A 19,490-nucleotide genomic window follows, 5' to 3' on the forward strand; every position below is an offset into this window, starting at 1 on the left:
TTAAAACCAAGTAAATCACAACTAGGTTGTGAATATAACAGCCTCCATCAAGTTAGAAATGAATCACCAAATTTTCTTTTTGAAAGAAATCAATATTGTAATAAGCCTACTGATAAATTCAAGCAGTAATTAACTATATACCACTATAATAGGAAGACATACTTAGAGCCAATAAAGAAAAAGACAGAACAGAAAATGAATTAATAACAATTAATTCACTGCTTTGCCCAAAGGGCTTCAAAGTTGGTGTTAACATCAAAATGTGGCAACTCTGAACTTGCTTAGTAAGCACATCAGAAGTGCATGTACTCTATGGTTAGAAATAATTCCCTATAGTATGTAGCCGAGGATCGCGATAGTTAACTAGCTTCAATGCAGTGAAGGTGACTGTTTCTGTAGGTGACTAGGCTCCTACCACATGCTGTAAGACATCATTCCCTCAGGAGGCAAAGTTGACAATTGGGCTGCTTCAAAAATTCTTCATCTTGGTGTGTGCAGTACTCTTCTGAGATTCTGGTACTGTTCTATTTCTTGATCAAGATGCTGGTTACATAGGTGTGCTCACTTTGTGAAAATTCACTGAACTATATACTAATGATTTCTGAATTTTATGGTATGTATTTATGCTTCAATTAAATTTACATATACAAAAAAGTATTCATGGCTAAGCAATACCTGTGGTACCTTATCAAATACCCTTTAGGGAAAACTCCAACAATAGTTTACAGTTCAGTGACCATCATGAAAAAGAAAAGCCATTTTAGTCAATGAGGTGTTACTTAACCAAGCAAAACAGAAACTGGGTGCAAATCTCATTTGTAATCTGTAGGAATTTCATGGGAGAAAAGGAACTAAAGTAAAATGGTGATCAAAACTTTCAAAAGACTGAGGCCACAATAGGTACTGCATGTGGGTTAGATCACATCAAATTTATGGCTAGTAAGTATATTTTTATGTAAAACTCTCTGGTGCATATTTTTGTTTTAAATGTTCTAAGTCACACCACTACCTGTCAACATTTCTGTGCTCCCTGTTACTTTTTGGAAAAGATGCTCAAACTGCCTCTAGTCAAAGACTACCACCTTCAACTTATACTAGTAAGAGAACCCTCTTTCTATTTTTAATTACATGGGGAAATGCTTACAATCACAAGCAGCATATAAAACTGTATATCCTATATAATAAAGAGGTAATATGCAAATTAACCATAACACCCTCATAAGATGGCTGCCTATGGCCAGGCCGGGAGGGGGGTTAGTGAGGGACAACGAAACAACTGAACAAGCAGGCTGCGTGGGGTGACCAGGCCAGCAAAGGGGCCATGAGGGATGACCAAATGACTGAACAAGCAGGCTGTGTGGGGTGACCAGGATAGCGGGAGAGGCCGTGAGGGGTGACCAAATGACTGAACAAGCAGGCTGTGCAGGGCAACCAGGCCAGCAGGGGGACTGTGAGGGGTGACCAACCCAGCAGGGGAGGTGCAGTTTGGGGCAACCAGGCCAGCAGGGGGGGGGGGCAGTAAGAGGTGACCAGGCTGGCGAGGGGGGCAGTTGGGGGCAACCAGGCTGGAAGGGGGGGCAGTAAAGGGTGACTAGGCCAGTGAGTGGGGCAGTTAGGAGCAACCAGGCCAGCAGGGAGGGGGCAGTTGGAGGCAACTTGGCCAGCAGCAGGGGCAGTTAGGGGTGATCAGGCTGGCATGCAGAGGCAGTTAGGGGCAACCAGGCAGGCAGGCAGGTGAGCAATTAGGAGCCAGCAGTCCTGGATTGTGAGAGGGATGTCCGACTGTGGGTTTAGGTCCGATCCTGGGGAATGGGCCTAAACCGGCAGTTGGACATCCCCCGAGGGTTCCCAGATTGGAGAGGGTGCAGGCCGGGCTGAGGGGACCACCCCCCTGTGCACAAAATTCATGTACCAGGCTTCTAGTATAGTATATAATTCTTTAAATAATATGTATGCAGAAAAAAAGAAGAAAATGACAACAAAAAAACTCCTAAATGCTAAAATGGTTATATGTATGCATCTTAAATTATACCTATTTTCTTAATACTATAATAATACTCATGAAATAAATAATCATTAAGATAAAAGTAGGATACAAAAATATACCTAGACATGGAAAAAGAGACAGGAAGAAATATTAATGGTATTAGCTCTGTGGAATTATGCATAGTTTTTATTTTTATTTTTAAACTTGTTTTTGTATTTTCTAAGTTTACTGCAAGAAGCATAATTAATTTTATAATAGAAAATAACTTAGAAAATGTCTTTGGTACTCTCCTCTATTTCCTCCATAAGCCTGGGAACAGAGATTAAATATAGTATTCTATACAAGATAACAGATATTTTACAGGGACTGAGGTGGGGGTGATAAAAGTTTATTTATATGCTTAGAAAAACATTTGCTTACCAAACTATATATTTATTTAAGGTTTTTATGTAATAGAATTCCTTATTCATCAACATGTTCAAGGGAAGCATTTTAATTGGAGACATAAATTGAATGTTGGTGTAAATAAAAATTTTAAAACATCTACACTAATAAAAGAGAAAGATGCAAATTGACCATATCTTCAAGACACCCACCAGCCAATCAGGAGTGAGTATGCAAATTAACCCAACAAAGCTGGTGGGTTAATTTGCATACACAGGCGCCATGTGGCCGGGGGTGGGGTGGGACCCTTGCATTGTTGCCATGGCAACAATGCAGGCGTTCCACACTGCCCCAGCCACTCCTGGTCTCTGGGCAGCGTGGGAAAGTGGAAAAGCGGCTCCAGGCAAGAGAGAGCATCTCCGGCCAGAGCAAAGGCAGTGCTGGCAACCAGGGAAAGGAAGGCCCATTCTTGCACGAATCTTCGTGCATTGGGCTTCTATCCAAAATAAAATGGGAAAAGTTCAATGTAAAAATTCATTGTCACTATTTCTTTGTTACCCAAGTCATTTTGCCATTTGAAACCCATAAACTGGTCCATGATGGTGATCATCATAAAAATTAGGAAACTTGCATTCTTGAAATATTTGTATATTCGTATTTCTCCTACTTTACATTAATTATTTTGGGTATTCAGGCAAGAAGCACAGTACATAGCATATAATATACACTTGATAAATGCTTAATGAGTTGAACTTCAATCCCCTTCCATTAGATACCTTTCTAATGAATCTTATGAACCTCTGGAATTCATGGGTATTTAAGGCAACTCCACCCACATTACCAGAGAACTTACAGTACAAATATTTCAGCAGGAAATATGAAAATTAATAAAATATTAAAATGATTATGATCTAGTAGGATATGATATTGATATATACATGTACTATAAGAGATGAAGTACTAAGGGAGAAAAGAAAAAAAATTATTTTGGTTTTGATGTGGGCTGTGGTGGGAAGAGGAAGAGAAGGAATTGAGAAATACTTCACAGATAAGGAGGCATTTGTGTTGGGTTTTGAAGGATGAGTAAGTTTTGACCAGCAGAGCTGGGAAGAAAAGAATATGTAAGCAAAAGCAGAAGTACAGGCAAAGGAATGATAATGGAAAGAAGAGAAAAAATGCAGGGATCAACATGAGAGAAGAGGTATATAAAGCTTTAAAAGTAGGTTGGGACTACATTAAGATTCTTCTGGGAAATGTAGTCCAAATTTATAAGTAATGCTATTTTGAACAATGGCATATATGTGATGAAAGGTGTGTACCAGTGGCAATGTAGAAGAAGAACTGGAGGGAAGTAACCATTGAAGGCAGGGAGACCAGTTAAATTAGGAGATTAAGCATTTGTTCCTAAGAGAAGACATAGGAACTGAAAGCAGAGTAGTAACAGTTGCAAAAAAGAAGAGAACATATGTTAAGAATCAACTGGTGTGGAACTTATTTATTGGAGGGGGAAATGTTGAGGGCCTAGTTTTAAATGCAAGGAAGAAGAGGTGTTAAATGAATGAGTTAATCTATATATATAAAAGGCTAAGTGACTGACCATACATCCGTCTGACCGTCCAACCGGTGGGTACATATGCCATGCAGTAGCAATTTAAAAACAAACATTGACTCATGCATGCATGATACATATAAAGCTCTCGCTGGTACCAATTGCATACGTGTTTTATACTACTACTAGAGGCCCGGTGCATGGATTCGTGCACCAGTGGGGACCCTTGGCCTGGCTTGTGCCCTCTCGCAATCCAGGACACCTCAGGGGATGTCAGATAGCCGGTTTTGGCCTGATCACCACAGGCCCAATCTAGACAGGAGGGAGCCCAATCCCTGAAGGTCCAATACAGACAGGATGGAGCCCGATCCTGTGCGTTGAGCATCTGTCCCCTGGTGGTTAGTGTGTGTCATAGCGACTGGTCGACCAGTCATTCAGTCATTTGGTCAATTAGGTTTTTATATATATATAAATATTATATATACTATTTTGACATGTAATTTTTTGCAGTAATGTAATTAACGCATGAATCTTTCTTCTAATTAATTTCCTTTCAATGTGCATGAATTCGTGTACCAGGCCACTAGTAAAATAATAAAAATGAAACAAATGAGAGGCATGAAAATTCAGAAACTGCTTGGGAGAGGATTTCAAAGGAGTGGTCAATAGTATCAATACAATACTGCAGAGATATCATAAAGGATGTATTTGGAAACAGATTTAGGAATGGTACTTTACTTTGGTAAATTATCACACTCAATCCCCTCTCATCCTCTTTTGAACCTCTCACTCTACTAAAAAGGGTTCTTTTCAAAGTCAAATTCCTAGAAAAGAAAGCAGAATAAAAACTAAGTATCAAGTGGGTGAGAAGGGATTGGGTAGTGATAAGTCAGCATAAAATACTATCCCAAAGTCTTTGTGAATAGAAAAAAAGATTGGCAGGAGATTGAAGGAGAAGCAGTTATTTGCGAAAACAATGACAAACACAGGTGGATCAAAAGATCATTTTCTTGTAAGGAATTCAGTCTATTCACCCTACTCCTAAAGAGTTAAATTTAGGCCCTGGCTGGTTTACTCAGTGGTTAGAATGTCAACCACGGAGTGAAGGGTCAGGGTTCAGTTCCTGTCAAGGGCACATACCTCTGTTACAGGTTTTCTGTCCCACACCGATTGCCAATAGATGTGTCTCTCTTACATCATCTCTCTCCCATTGATGTTTTTCTCTCTCTCCCCCTCCCACTCTCTCTCTCTCTGGAAAAAAATTAATGGAAAAAATATCCTTGGGTGAGGATTGACAACAATAACAAAAAAAGAGTTAAATTTAGGATTTCAGGTAATGTAGACTTTGAAGTACTCTCGGCCATTCATTTTCAAATTGTGTACTACAAACATAAGATTCTATTTTCATTTTCTAAATACATTTAACTATGTTAACTGTGATAAAAAATTATAGCAATTTCTTATATGTCAGTAACTGTCTTAAACACTTCATCTGTATTATCTCATTTAATAACAGCAACTTTATAAGGCAAGTTTATTATTATGCCCATCTTACATAGGAGAAAACTGAGGCTTAGAGAAGTAAAATAATGGTCTAAGATTTTAAGAATAGTAATTGACAGAGCCAAACTCTTAATATGCTCTACTGTCTTCCAACATTATATAGAAGCAACTGTTTTCTAGCCAATAATTAACTTAAACTACTTAGTTCATTCACTTTCTTACAGTGCTTAGAAATAATGCCTCTCCTGCCATACCTTTGAATATGTTTCAAGTTCTCATAAATGTGTTATTGGTTATGAAGGTTGTAGCTCTACACAGATCTTTCAATAAACTTATGCCTGCACATGTTGACTCAAGGAAAATTTGACAAGCAAGTATCTACACCATTTGAACCTGTGGGATGTGCTAAATTAGGCAGCATGCAAAGTTCAGACCCATCTGCATGGTGAAAGCAGAACAATTAATTGCACAATAACAAAAAACATGTGTACCTTGTCTCATTGTGACAATCCTACATTTTAGAAGGCATTAGTGCTTAGTCTAAGTTTGGGCTGCTTCTTATCTTATTTTCGTAGTTAAGAAATATGAATAGTAATTAAACTTTGAAACCAAAATATTCTCTTAATTTCTTCCAGGTTTCTGGATCAATTTGACTGAAAAATATTGAGAGATAACAAGGCAAGCTGTTAATAAATGTATATCATTTACAATTATCTGTGTGAATCAGGATTTTCTGAATACTTAGCAACCCAAATAATACTATACAGAAATAAACTGCATGAGTTGATGCAAAGTTACAGCTTACCTTTTGTAAAATGTCAGTATACATAAAAACAGCCTCATTTTTCTAATCAATTGCTCTTACATAGTGGAATTTCTCTCTGATAAACAACAGTTTTAAAGCAACTATTCTAAAAACAGTTCTAAGCCAGAAATAAACCAATTAGTTCTGTTGTCTTGGAATAAATGGGTCTTCATGGTCATAGGATTGTAATAGGTAAGAGTGTGGATACTCAGCATAAACTCAAAGATCAAACAATTCAAGCACAGTCCCCTGTGAGAGTGGGTGAAGAGAGATTTTGTGAACAAAGAAGACAACACTGGCTTTTCCACATTTGGTTACCCTTGTGCAATTCATAGCAATACATATTGAAATAATCAACACTTAAACCTCAGTACGACCTCTCTGCCACTAAGATCCAACATAGGTCGTTTTTGACCAGAGATTACAATGAACCCTAGGATTTATCTCAGGAATGAGCAAAACAAATGAGAAATAGCACTTTGCCAAATGTTCAACAATACACGTGAAAGAGTGATTTCCCCATGTTGAAAAGTAATTTCTCTAGGAGTTCAAGAGATAAATGTGATTCCATACCTCAAGGAACCAGCTAGCTTTTTTATAGCTAATTAGTCTAATGGCAAACTTTGCCATAGTCATAATCTCAGATAATAAGAAATCTTTAAAGTATTAAAATACCTTTCTGAATGTAATTTAATTAAGTGATCAACATTTAGGGCTTTATTTCTATACTAGAGACCTGGTGCACGAGATTCATGCATGGGGTGGGGGGTGGGGGGTGGTGGGAGGGCTGTGCCCTCTTGCAGTCCTGGACTCCTTGCTCCTTACCACCTGCCTGCAGCAGAGGCAGGAGAGGCTCCCGTCACCACCGCTGCACTCACTAGCCATGAGCCTGGCTTCTGGCTGAATTGCACTCCCCCTGTGGGAGCGCACTGACCACCAGGGGGTAGCTTCTGCATGGAGCATCTGCCCCCTGGTGGTCAGTGTGCGTCATAGTGACCGATTGTTCCGCCAGTTCAGTCTATTTGCATATTAGGCTTTTATTATATAGGATAGTATTCTGAAGCAAAACAGCCATGATTAGATTCCCAGTGTTTTCATGTCTTCAAACTAACAGTTGCATAATCATATATTTGTATGTTATTTTTTTACCTCTTGTTAGCATCAACTTATTATCATAATTAACTTTAATTGAGTGTTTATTATCTGCTAGGTAGTTTACACATGTTATCATTAATAATCACAGCAATGTAAATATTATTGCCATGTTATGGATAGGGAAACTTAGACTCAGTAAAGTTAAATAAGGACACAAAGCTATTGTATGGTAAATCCAGAATTTGATTCACATTCTTTTTAAAAAATATAGTTTTATTGATTTCAGAGAGGAAGGGAGAGGGAGAGAGATAGAAACATCAATGATGAGAGAGAATCATAGATCAGTTGCCTTCTGCACACCCCACACTGGAGATCAAGCCCGCAATGAGGTGAGCAACACCAGATGGGCTCACATTGCCATTTCTTGTCCACGTTTCCTCCACCACTACTTCTTTTTGTTCTCCACCCTTTCTCTGCCAACGAGGCAGTCTCCTATCCAAAATTCAGCACTTTAGAAACCAAGGTGTATGCAGAGTGCTGGGCACACAGTGGGAGTGCAACAAAATTTAATTTTATTACCCCTAAAACTATCAGATAAATATTAAGCTTACATCCTTAACAGAATTAGGATGAAAATAGTTAAAGTAGAAACTCTTTAATTAAAGACTACTCTTCAATTCCAAATAACTTATGCAAGCAAATCTCATTTGGAGGAGACAAAGTCAAACCCTTGCATTTAAGTAGCCAATTCAAATGTAAGGACTTTAAAATTTACCAAGTTCTTATTCTTCATTTTTATTAGCTTTTAAGAAAGGAGTAAGTAAAAAACAAAAACAAAAAACACCCACAAAAAACTCATAGACAGCCAACATTATGGTGGATTACCAGAGGGAAAAGGGGGTAGGGGTGGTAGAAGAGGGTAAAGGGGGGGATAAATGGTGATGAAGGAGACTTGACTCAGGTGATGAACACACAATACATTATACAGATAATGTATTATTGAACTATACACTTGAAACCTTTATAATTTTATTAACCAATGTCACCCCAATAAATTCAATGTGAAGACCAAGGTGGGCAGGGGCTGGGTGGAGAGGGGAAATGGGGGACAACTGAAGTAGTGTCAACAATAAAAAAGTACAAGGGAAAAAAATAAAAAGAGTAATTTCACTCTAATCAATGAATTATCAACCAGGAGAGATACAGTTGCTCCTTTAATCAATATAAAATCTAAGAATCACAGCAGGAAGGAATCACAGGAAGGAATATTAGAGTTCATCTAGTTCACTTTTGTCTCAGCGCACTCTGCCAACTTGGCTTCCAACTCCTACCTCTATACTATCATTTGACTAAGTAACTAGTACAAGGTTATAAAGCTGTTAGAGGCAAAGAAGAGTCTAAAATCTCCTGAGTTCCAGTTCAGTCTTCTTTCCATTAAGCCACCCAGGCACTCAATGCAAGTGCTCTCTAGGCAGTGCTAGACACAATGTTTTAGGAGAAAAAACACACAAAAATCCCTGTAAGTACTTAAATAAATAGATTCATTTCTCCAGTAACTCCTAAAAGACTAATCCTATTAGCTAAACTTGACTGAGAAAGATGTTGTCTTTATAGGCCTTATTTCATTTCATCCTCAAGGCAAACCTATGGGAGTAGTTCTTAGTTCTTTCCCATTTAATTGTTGAGGGAAATCAGACTCAGACTTCAAATAAGTTGTCCAAGGTCACAGAACTAGTAAGCAATGGAACCGGAATTCCAAGGCCTGACTTGAGGCCCAGCTGTCAACAACTGTGATATATTGCTCTTATGTCTTTATTTTTCTTCCCTTTTCTTCCAAAAATTGTTTCTTTGTCTTTTGGGCTAAGATCACTATATATATATATATATATATTATGGATATCTAATTACAATTAAGAAAAAGGTTTCTGGAAGGATAACTGCAGAGGGAAAAATTGTAACCCACATCATCTCCAGAAATTAAAGACCCACTTTGACTACTTTTCCCAAAGTCTAGGCTTCTGCTTTCCTTATGCATAAACCTCTTCTTTTTTCAATAACATTAATCACCTCTTTTGTCACTTTTCAAAGGCAAAAGAAAGCACTGATACCAGCAAACACTTGGGCCCTGCGACCCCTGGGCAGAGAAGAGCCCAAGAGCAAAGCAAAGTTGCCACCAAAACTGCAATGAGGTTAACAGGGCACAGTAACACAATCTTTGTACCTGATACGAGGAAACATGAAGAGAAAAACAGGGAGAGGCGAGGGGAAAATCTGCTGCAGGCCTGAGGCTGTTAAACAGGAAAGGAGTGAGGAAGGGATTTTCAGGAAGCCTTCTCCCAAGACATTTCAAAGCCAATGTCCACCACCAATTAATCCAATGCAAGGCACCCTTGTGAAACACCAGGTAAAGGCGACACAAAGAGCCCCAACACTCCTCCAGTTGCCAGCCTCCGCATTCTGTTTGTCTTACCCTTTTCTACCGGAGAGACAAATTGTAAAGGGTTTTTCCGCCCAACCCCCAAGGCAGGGTAAATCGCCCAGAGAAGAGGCCCCTGTTTCATTCCGTGGGGACGGAACGGACACTGATTTTCTTTCGGAGCAAAGGGAGAGGAGGAGGAGAGCATCGAGGAAAATAAGAGAAACTGGCCTTGGAAGGGGTCTGAAAAGGCACAATTTAGTAGCTGCACTCACCCGGGTGAGACATGGGGATGACCTCATTGCGGGTCCCTGGGAAGTTAAAGATGACGGCTCCAGACGCCCCTCTCTCTTGAGCCAGATGGATCTTGTCTGCGAAGGTGCAGCCCCCTCCGCGCTGGATGAGGGCCAACCAAGAGACATGAACGCTGCGTCCCCAGTCCCCCGGGACCGTGGGCACCGTGAAATTCGTGTGCGGGTTACAGGCATTGAGAGCCCCTGGCCCGTCGGGCGGTACCAGGACCCCAGCCACTGGCTCGAGTGGCGAATCCTGGCCGTACACGCCCTCCTCGCTCAGCTCCCACACGGTGCGGTTCACTCCGGTGTGCGGAACCCGCCAGGACACGTTGAGGTACGCGGTCCACACAGCTTCGGCTCCCCGGGAGCCGGGGGCTTGCGGACTCAGGGCCAGCAGAAAGCACCACGCCAGCAACCGGGAAAAGCCGCAGCTACCGCGGTAGGAGACCCCGGCCCCGGGCGGTGGCCCCATGGCGCGCGCGCTCCGCGGTTCCCTAGGGCCCGTGACACGCGCCCTCCTAGCTGGCGGCAGGACCTAGGCCTTGACCAGGTGCGCGCCAGGTGGGGAGGGGCGGGGAGACACTGGCTCGAGCAGCGAGCTCCGTTCCAGCCCAGAGGCACGTATCCTCTGAGTAGACGCTGCCGCAGAAGCAGCTTGTCGCCGCTCCAGTACTCTTCGCTTTCGCTGCGGCCGCGTAGGGCTCTGGGGCTTTGGCACGAAGCTCCGCCCAGCCGACTGGGGGTAGAGGTGGCTGGGAGGAGGAAAGGACACTGCGGGATCCCCCTCTTAAAAGGGTAACAGGATGGACAGAGTAGGAACTGAGGCTGTGTAGCCAGGTGTGTCGCGTGGTTTTAGACAAAATGGACAGGTGAGGAGCTAGAATCTACTAACATAAAAATAGCTCTTTGGTAGCATTCGAGTTTGTTTTGATTTTTCAGTAGCACATTTTTTCATCCGAACATTTGCCTAAAAAGCTTTACAGGCTTAAGGTGCCAGAATGTGAAAGCACTTCTAAAAAGCGCAGATCCGAAGGTTCTGAGTTCTAGTAAAGAGAATTTGGGTAATTGGGTGGTGCTGTGGGCAGGCCCTTTATTGAGTCTTAAGAGGAAGGGCGAGGCAGGAAAAGCGCATTCACACACACACACACACACACACACACACACACACACACACACACACATTCTGCTCCAAACAAGCGTCATACCTGTGTATTTCCCTCTTACCCTTACCCCATGTGAAACATACTGCATAGAGACCCCTTCTAAAAGTAATCTGAGTCTTCAAAAAGAGAATTTTGTTTTCACACATGTCAACTAAGACTCTTTTCTTTGTCGTCCACAAACCAAGCTTATCCAAATAGATATGTCTGTACAATTCATGACATTAACTACATCATCTTTCTTCATTAACCACTAACTAAAAGAAGTGTGACTCACCTTGACAATTCACTCATGACACTATTGCATTATCATTTTTCCTAACTTTAAGTGTACAATTTTTATGCACTGTGTTGGTTATTACATTTAGTGGGTGCTCAATAAATATGCATTGGATTAAACCTAATTAATACATCTGGTTTCAGATAACTTTTGACCTTGGAGAAATTATTTTTCTGTGCCTCAGTGTCTCCATCATCTGTAAAATGAGGATAATAATAGTACCTACCTCTTAGAGTTGTTCAGATGGTTAAATGAGTTTACATGTGTAAAGCACTTGAGACGGTACTAAGCAGAATGTAAAAATTTTATCTGTTAAATACTATTTTTAAGCAGGTTCAGGGACACAATACTTTTAAAATAATCTTAAAGTTGTTACTTTGAGGTAATAATCAGAGAAAATGATGTTCAGAATGTTCAGCTTTAGTAACTTTTTCAGTCCAAAGAAATACAATTTACTTTATCCAGTCCAACATTTGTTAAATTCCTGACCAATCACTCCCCTCAGTCTCGGCCCAACATTTACTTAATCAGTATTATTCCCCCAAATTAAGCATGTGACAATTTGCACTTCATACTTTTATAGCTTGAGATAAACCTAGTGCAGTGGTCGGCAAACTCATTAGTCAACAGAGCCAAATATCAACAGTACAATGATTGAAATTTCTTTTGAGAGTCAAATGTTTTACATTTAAACTATATAGGTAGGTACAATGTTATTAATTAGGGTACTCCTAAGGCTTAAGAAGAGCCACACTCAAGGGGCCAAAGAGCCACATGTGGCTCGCGAGCCACAGTTTGCTGACCACGGACCTAGTGGAAAGTTAATATCATAATCAAATAGCACCTAGAATCCAAATAAATGGGCATGAACCCTAGGAATTGAAATGTACTTTAGATATCATAGGGGTAGGTATATGGGGCCAATAGCATGGCACTCTTACCTATTAATGATGTTAATCTCTAAGATAAAAATTAACTAGGGAAAAGAAAATGGTAGGATCAGCCACCTCTCAGAAATAGTACAATTCCAGAAATTGTCTCAATTTGTTAATGAAGAGCTCTCAAAATTCAATCAATATTACCTGTATGACAATCAACCATATATTGTAATTTGAAGAAACAATGTGTTCAAAAGAAAAGAAATATTTTTGTAAAGCACCTACAAAAATGAAGTTTGTTAGCATTCTTTCTTTCTTTTTTAAAAATAAATATTTATTGCACATCTACTGTATACCGGCCATGGGCTAAGCATTGGGGTAAAAAAATAAGACATGAATTATGTTTTCAAAAAGTTAACTTTGATGAAACCAACAAGCAAACTTGTGATTGCCGAATAGAGTGCTACATGTATATAGTGTAAGTGCTCTGATAGAGGTATGCATAGGGCAGTAGTGGGTAATAAAAGAGAAGAGGAACCTAACCCACTGGAAAATAAGGAAAAGCTTTCCAGAGGAGGTTATACCTGTGCTGACTTTGAGAAGGTTAGCTTTTCTAGGCATAGAAGGGAAAGTATTGAAGCATGAAACTGAAAATGTTGGGTAGCAACAAACACTACAGGCTCTATAAACAATATGGTTGGATACAACCCAGAGCACAAGAGATAAAGTTGTAGAGGTCCAAGGGGGTAAGTTCTTGAGAGTCCTTTGGATAAAGCTATGGAGTTTGGACTTTATCCAAAAGCAAGCAGTAATATGACCAGGGTTTAAAAGGGGAGTAATATATAATTAGATATGAATTTTAGAGATCATTATGGCTTCTCTGTATACAATAGATTGGAGGAGAAAAGAGTAGAAACAGGGAGTCCAGATAGAAAGTTGTTGGCAGTACTCCAGGTAAGGGATGAAGGTGGCCTGGATAAACAGGTAGTGGAAATGAAGATATATAGATAAATTGGGAATGTACTTTGGATGTAGAATCAATAGGACTTGTTTGGGTTATAAAAGAGAGACAAGAGTTAGGAATGTCTCTGAAGCTTTGGTTTGGAAGACTGGGTGACACTTGATTAATCAGGAAGAATGTTTTAAATTTATAGAATGTGTAGGAGGGGGAGATGAGTCCAGTGTAGACAAATTGATTTTCAGGTATCTATGATATAACTAGGTAGAACTCTCTTGTAGGCAGTTGGATTTTATGATTACTGAACATCTGACACTGGAGCGGTATGGCTATACAGAGACAAAAGAAACAGTCCCTGCCCTCAATGAGTTCACAGTTTAGTAGGAAAGTCAGAGAGGTAAACAGACAATAATGTACAGTGTAATAAATGTTATGACTGGAGAAAACATTGGATGCTATGGCAACATGGGTGTGGCTGAGTCTTTTAGAACAAATAAAGTTAATCAAGCAAAGAGAGTAAGGATATTCAGGCATAGGCAATAGTATATTACATAAGAACAACAGGACACATCCAGGGAACTAACAGTTAGTAGTTAGGTATGGTGGGCATATAAGTTGCAAAGAGGGAGCCAAGGAAAATAACACTGGTCAAGTAGATTATGCCAGAACATGAAAAGTGTAGAAAACTATGTTAAAGAGTGTGAACTCAATACACATACAAACACATTTGAGTGTGTGCATGGGTGACACACACACACAAACACACACACACATAAAGTAAATATGACAAAAGAATTATTATTAAATCCAGATGATGGGTATATAAGTGCTTAATGTATTATTTTTGAAATTTTCTCCATATTTTAAACTTTTTGTAAGGATGAGTTTAAAATTATGAATTTATATTAAAGTATGTGGAACAAAAGAATATGATCAGATTTAGGACTAAATAGATCCTCTGGATTATATTAAGGGCAAGACAGGACACAGAGAGACTAGTGAGGAAGCTAATATCCTCAGTACTATTCTGGAGGCCTTTCTCAATTGTGGAGATGGAGGTATCAGACTATTAACCATTAAAATTACCTCATGAACTCCCCTTGCTATGAATTCATCCTTACCAAGCAACCTTCTTATTAGTATTTAGTTCCTCATGTAAATATGCCTACAGGGAGATAATATACTGATGGCAAACACTAGTATCTGGTCCACTTGGAATTATACTTCTCATTATAAATTAATCAATTAGTATTCTGGCTTATATATTGGTATTTTGTGAATTTACTTAAGTGTGAGTCAGTCTCCAGGATCCCAGTCTCTGGTTATACTACCAATCAAAGTTCAAAGCTTACAAACCAAACTCTGTCAATGTCCTTCCACTCTATGGAGATTTGTCTGGGTAACTCTCTGGCTTTCCCCAGAGATGGGTATCCAGCATCGAACCTCTGCTTGAACACTCCTGGTATCAGAGATTACTACCTCACAAAGCATTACATCCTGAGTAATACTATACTTTTCTTGTTGGAAAGTTCATGTAAGTATTGTTTGTCTTTGTTTTGGTCCTCCCTCTTCCTCCCACCCAACTCTTCCTACCCAAGGTCCCCAGAGTTTCCATGCTATTTCCTGGCTGTATCACCACCCCATCAGGGTCTTTGCTTTGAGCAGTTTCCTTGTACCAGACAGACCTCACCTGATTCCTGGCCCTCAAACCAAATTTACTAGTCCTAGATGTATTCTCTCAGGATCCTTCTGTACCTAAGGCTAAGAACAGCTACTGCTCATTGAGCATTTATTGTGTGCTTTACATGCATCATCTCAGTTGATTCTCATAACCATTGGTCATTATCTCAAATTTCAGAAGAGGGGATTAGAGAGAATTAGCAAGTTACCTAAAATCATATAGCTTGTAATCAAATTAGGATTCTAATGCAGTTCTGACTGTAAGTATTAATAGCTGAATAGTGAGTGATTCAATACCTTGCCTCAGGAGAGTGGCATTTGCACTTCAACATTGCCTTATACCAAAGAAACAAAGTTCAAGTGAAATGTTTCTTGTATGCATTTCAGGCACTGTGACCAGCAAGGGAGATATATTTGGGCCAGGATCCTTTTTGAATTCCTCAAATCCTACCACAATGGCTATCCTTGCCAAACATTTGTATAAGCAATACTGAACAGAAAGCTGTCCTGAGCAGTGCACTATCTAATGATGAACTGACAAACAGAGCAGCATCCAGCAGAAGTAACAGCAGGACACCACTGTGGCCGATTAAGTTTCCAGTCACACTAAGTTTCTGCAGAGGTGCAGAGACAGACCTCTGCAAGAAATGAGACATCACATATGGATTCTTACTATTAAATAAATGGCAAGGCACCATCTAGGACAACTATTGTCCTGGCAGCTAAGCAATGCTGTGCTACACAGCTCGACAAAATAGGTGTAGATAATGTGTGGAGAAGGGATGACAATAAATTTTCACTCTAAGCAGCTGCTCTACAAATACCAAGAAGAAAATGATGGGAGTGTGCAATGAGAGAACAGTCAAAGAAAACAAAGCAAAAAGTTAAATATGATGCTGCAACAAGCTTTCAAATAATATAACATCACTTGTAAATGCAAGTAAACCCCAGCCAGCTCAAGTGGGTATACAACCATTAGAAAACAGGGAATTTTTAAAAAGAAACTTTCATGAAAAAAAAAAAGACAGTTTCAAAGAGTGGCTTTAGAACAGAAGTTTGCTATCTGTGAAATTAAGAAGAATTTTTTCATATCCATAATATTAATAGCTAACATTGAGATCTACTGTGGGCCAGGTACAAATACCTAGGACATAAGTATTATATACTGCATCTTAGAGAAGAAGAAACTGAGGCTCGGGTTAAGAAACTTGTTGAGGTCACCCAAGTAATTGAATGACAGATTTAGAATTTGACCCCATGTCTTAGTACAAAAGTACACTCTTCCCATTGTAGCACTTTCCACTCTATACAACACTATCTTCAAAAGTAGAGGTAGGGTCTGGCCTGTGTGGCTTGGTGGTTGAGTGTTGACCCATGAACCAGGAGGTTACAGTTGATTCTATCAGGGCACATGCCCCAGTAAGGGCATGCAGGAGGCAGCTGATAAATGATTCTCTCTCATCATTGATATTTCTACCTCTCCCTCTCTCTAAAATCAATAAAAACATATTTTAAAAAAAGTAGAGGTAGGAAGGAAACATTTATTGATAACCTACTATGTGTCAGGCACTTCACATGTATTAATGATATCATTTGATTCTTACAATGGATAATAAAATTCTATTATATAATAACTAGCCCAGTGCACGAATTTGTGCACGGGTGGGTATGGCCGGCCTGGCCCCAATCTGGGTGGAACAGGGCAGGACCTGTCTGGAGGAGGAGATAGCTGGAGGTTGGCTGTCTGGCCTGGGCCTGATCAGGGCCAGGCCAGCTATGGGGAGGGGCCATGGTCAATTGGCTAGCGGGCCCTGCCCCTGATTGGGGTGGGGGGGGCAATTGGGGGTGGGGCTGTGAGCAGTGGGCTGGCTGGCCCCACCCCTGATTGGTGGGGGTGGCAATCGCGGATGGGGCCAGCCAGGGGGAGGGGCCACAGGAGGTTGGCCAGTGGCCCCACCTCCTGATTGGGCTGGTTCGCTGGCTGCAGTGGGCATCGTAGCAACTGGTTGTTCCAGTTGTTATGGCGTTCCGGTCGCTGGCTTTTTATATATATGGATTCCCATTTCTCAGATGGGGAAAATGAGGCTCAGAAAGGTGAAGTATCTTGCCAAAGGTCACACAGTTAGTAAGTGGCAGAAGTGAAATTCACATGGGAGTATGACTCCAAATTCTACATCATTTTCTGTACTGCCTTTACACATAGATAGTGAGGATATTATTACAATGTGGAAAGAATGGGTGTTTTTCAGCAACATCAAGTAACATATTTTAGCACACTAATAAACCCCTCACTAGAGGGCCCTGATTCTTTTCTGAGCAGCACCAAAAATCCTCTATAACAAAGATTATGGGAGTATAGTAGTACTATTTAGCCAAGTGCTTTATTACCATTTATATATGTCTACATCTTAGTTGTACACACTTGCTCACATGATAGTGTGGAAAGGAGTACCTAAAATCTGTGTTATGTGCAGAAAATGTGTTTTATGTCCACTGATGAAAACTGGTACAGAAAGGACTTGTATTGATGGAGGACAATACCAATACAGAAATTTTGAGCTGAATTGTGTTGACTTTCTTGCTACTGGAGGATCAGAATAGCTATCTTGCATTTGGGAAGATTATTGAGGGGATCCCAGATGGCTAAAATGGGGTAAGAGTGGGGAAGGGCCCAAGACATGGGAGCAGGAATGGCTTCAGGGAAAAGTTGGGCAGGGGAGTTGCTGGAGGGAACGATGGACATGAGTGGGCTTTTACCTTCCATTATCAGGGCAATATACTTGGGAAACTCATCTGGTCTCATGCTATCTCCTATCCTTCCTTTTCATATTTCTAGTAGGATGAAGATTTCAAAATAATTAAATCTGTGATCACAAGAGATTTATGTATGTTATTTTTTTTTAAAAAAAAAAACAATTACTTGGGGAAACTGGGAGAGAAAAGTTTTTAATGAATTGTGCCCTACAGATAAGACCACATATTTGAGATTTACTTCCAATCCATTCACACTACTTAGTAGATTAGAGTCACACAACTCCCCCATTCCAATCTCTGTTATTTCTAACTATGCTGCTGACTGGTGTGTTTCTCTTTCGTCTTTCTCAACTACAAAATAAGGATAATAATAATGAAATATTATATAGATATATTTTGAAGCACTTAATATTCCTTCAGATTAAAGCCTAACAAATCAAATAGTAAAATAAGTATCTATGTTATTGCCACTGAGTAGGACAAATGACAGAAGAGTTTTAAAAGAGAGTGGGCCTGGTTATGATCAGTTTACTAAATTAAGAGGGAGTTAAGTTCTTAAAAGTGCAAATGGGTACTGAGTTTATTTTAACCTACAGACAGAATGGGTTCTTTCTCAATAGGAATCAAATTTGATAATTCAAATAAAGCTGGGTCTTCTGAAAAACAATTTAAGAATAAAAAGACTTACATTGTAATACATAATCACAATCATCTACTGAGGCCAAGGCTTGCCTTTATAAGCTAAAGTCAGCCAGGGCGTAGGCAAAGGCAGCCTTTGTATTCCAAGGGCAAAGTCACAAATTCATAGCTGCTAACTATATGCATTAGGATTAGCTGCAGCTGGTCATGGCTCAAAATTGATCAATAACTCCAAGTAAACAAGAATCTGGCAATAAGTGACAAAGCGCTAGCACATAGTTGAGACAACTGAAATCGGCCGGCTTACCACTCATGATTCACACAGTAATTAAGTTCTGTCACAACATAATTAGGTAACTGTTATGGTTATATTGGTCACAGGAAACAGGTAAGAGACAAGCAGGGCCTCAAAAAAAAGGTTAGTTTATGGCTATCAAAATTACTTTGGTTTGATTTCACCATAAATCATGCAGTATACGGTATAAGAACTTTAACAAGGAAAAATACTAGCGGAACATCAAAGGAAAAAATGCCCATAAAATCACTCTTCCTTAGCTGACAATCTTCCAATTAGCAGGCGGTAAGTACACATTTTTCCTAAGTTCTCTCTGTGTTAGTTTGGGTGCAGATAGCATCAATATACTTCATGTTCTTCATAGAAAACTAGTTCAGGAGCAGAAGTCAATGACTGTTTAATATTCTGGAGGCTGTCAACTTTGGAGCTACAGAAAGCCTTTCAGCAGAGGCAATGAGGTGGCTCAGCAATGTTTGCTTTTTGTGGGGGAAAAAAAGCAGAAATTGAAGTCCTGAAGCTCTTGTTTGTTTGAAGAAGAGGCTCGTCAAGTTTACCTTCAATGATCCCACCAGTTCATTAAATGTCTTCGTTTTTCTTAGGTAGTGATGTTTGAGGTGTTTAGAGGCCTGATGAGAGCATGTATTTGGGCTCTATGAAATCTTTAGAGCCCAGCAACTCTGCTGGTTTTAGGACCTATTTTGTTGGATTCAAGGCAGGGTAAAAACTTTTCAGTATACACATTCCAGGAAGCAGGTTATCTTATATCAGTGCTTTCAATTATGCCACACATAAGGCATTTTCAGCAGGAGTT

At 39.9% G+C, this 19,490-nt stretch overlaps 1 protein-coding gene and 1 long non-coding RNA gene across 5 annotated transcripts in view; one reads left to right on the top strand and one right to left on the bottom strand.

Moving 5' to 3' along the window:
• Positions 1-10,748, bottom strand: part of RNF128 (ring finger protein 128) — a 101,817-nt gene extending 91,069 nt beyond the window's left edge. For 2 of the 4 annotated variants that reach the window (XM_036304589.1, XM_036304588.1), the window contains exon 1: positions 10,015-10,747. In XM_036304589.1, coding sequence (XP_036160482.1) covers positions 10,015-10,507 — 493 coding nt within the window. In that variant the 5' untranslated portion in view covers positions 10,508-10,747. Of the gene's footprint in view, positions 1-10,014 lie in introns of all 4 variants that reach the window. The other 2 variants (XR_004966887.1, XM_036304587.1) reach the window with 2 other exon arrangements.
• Positions 10,452-19,490, top strand: part of LOC118653806 — a 51,635-nt gene continuing 42,596 nt past the window's right edge. The window contains exon 1 of the long non-coding RNA XR_004966888.1: positions 10,452-10,585. This is a non-coding gene — a long non-coding RNA (uncharacterized LOC118653806). The remainder of the gene's footprint in view (positions 10,586-19,490) is intronic.

The sequence above is a fragment of the Myotis myotis genome, unplaced genomic scaffold (genome assembly GCF_014108235.1).
Source record: "Myotis myotis isolate mMyoMyo1 unplaced genomic scaffold, mMyoMyo1.p scaffold_m19_p_4, whole genome shotgun sequence".
Taxonomy (NCBI): Eukaryota; Metazoa; Chordata; class Mammalia; order Chiroptera; family Vespertilionidae; genus Myotis; species Myotis myotis.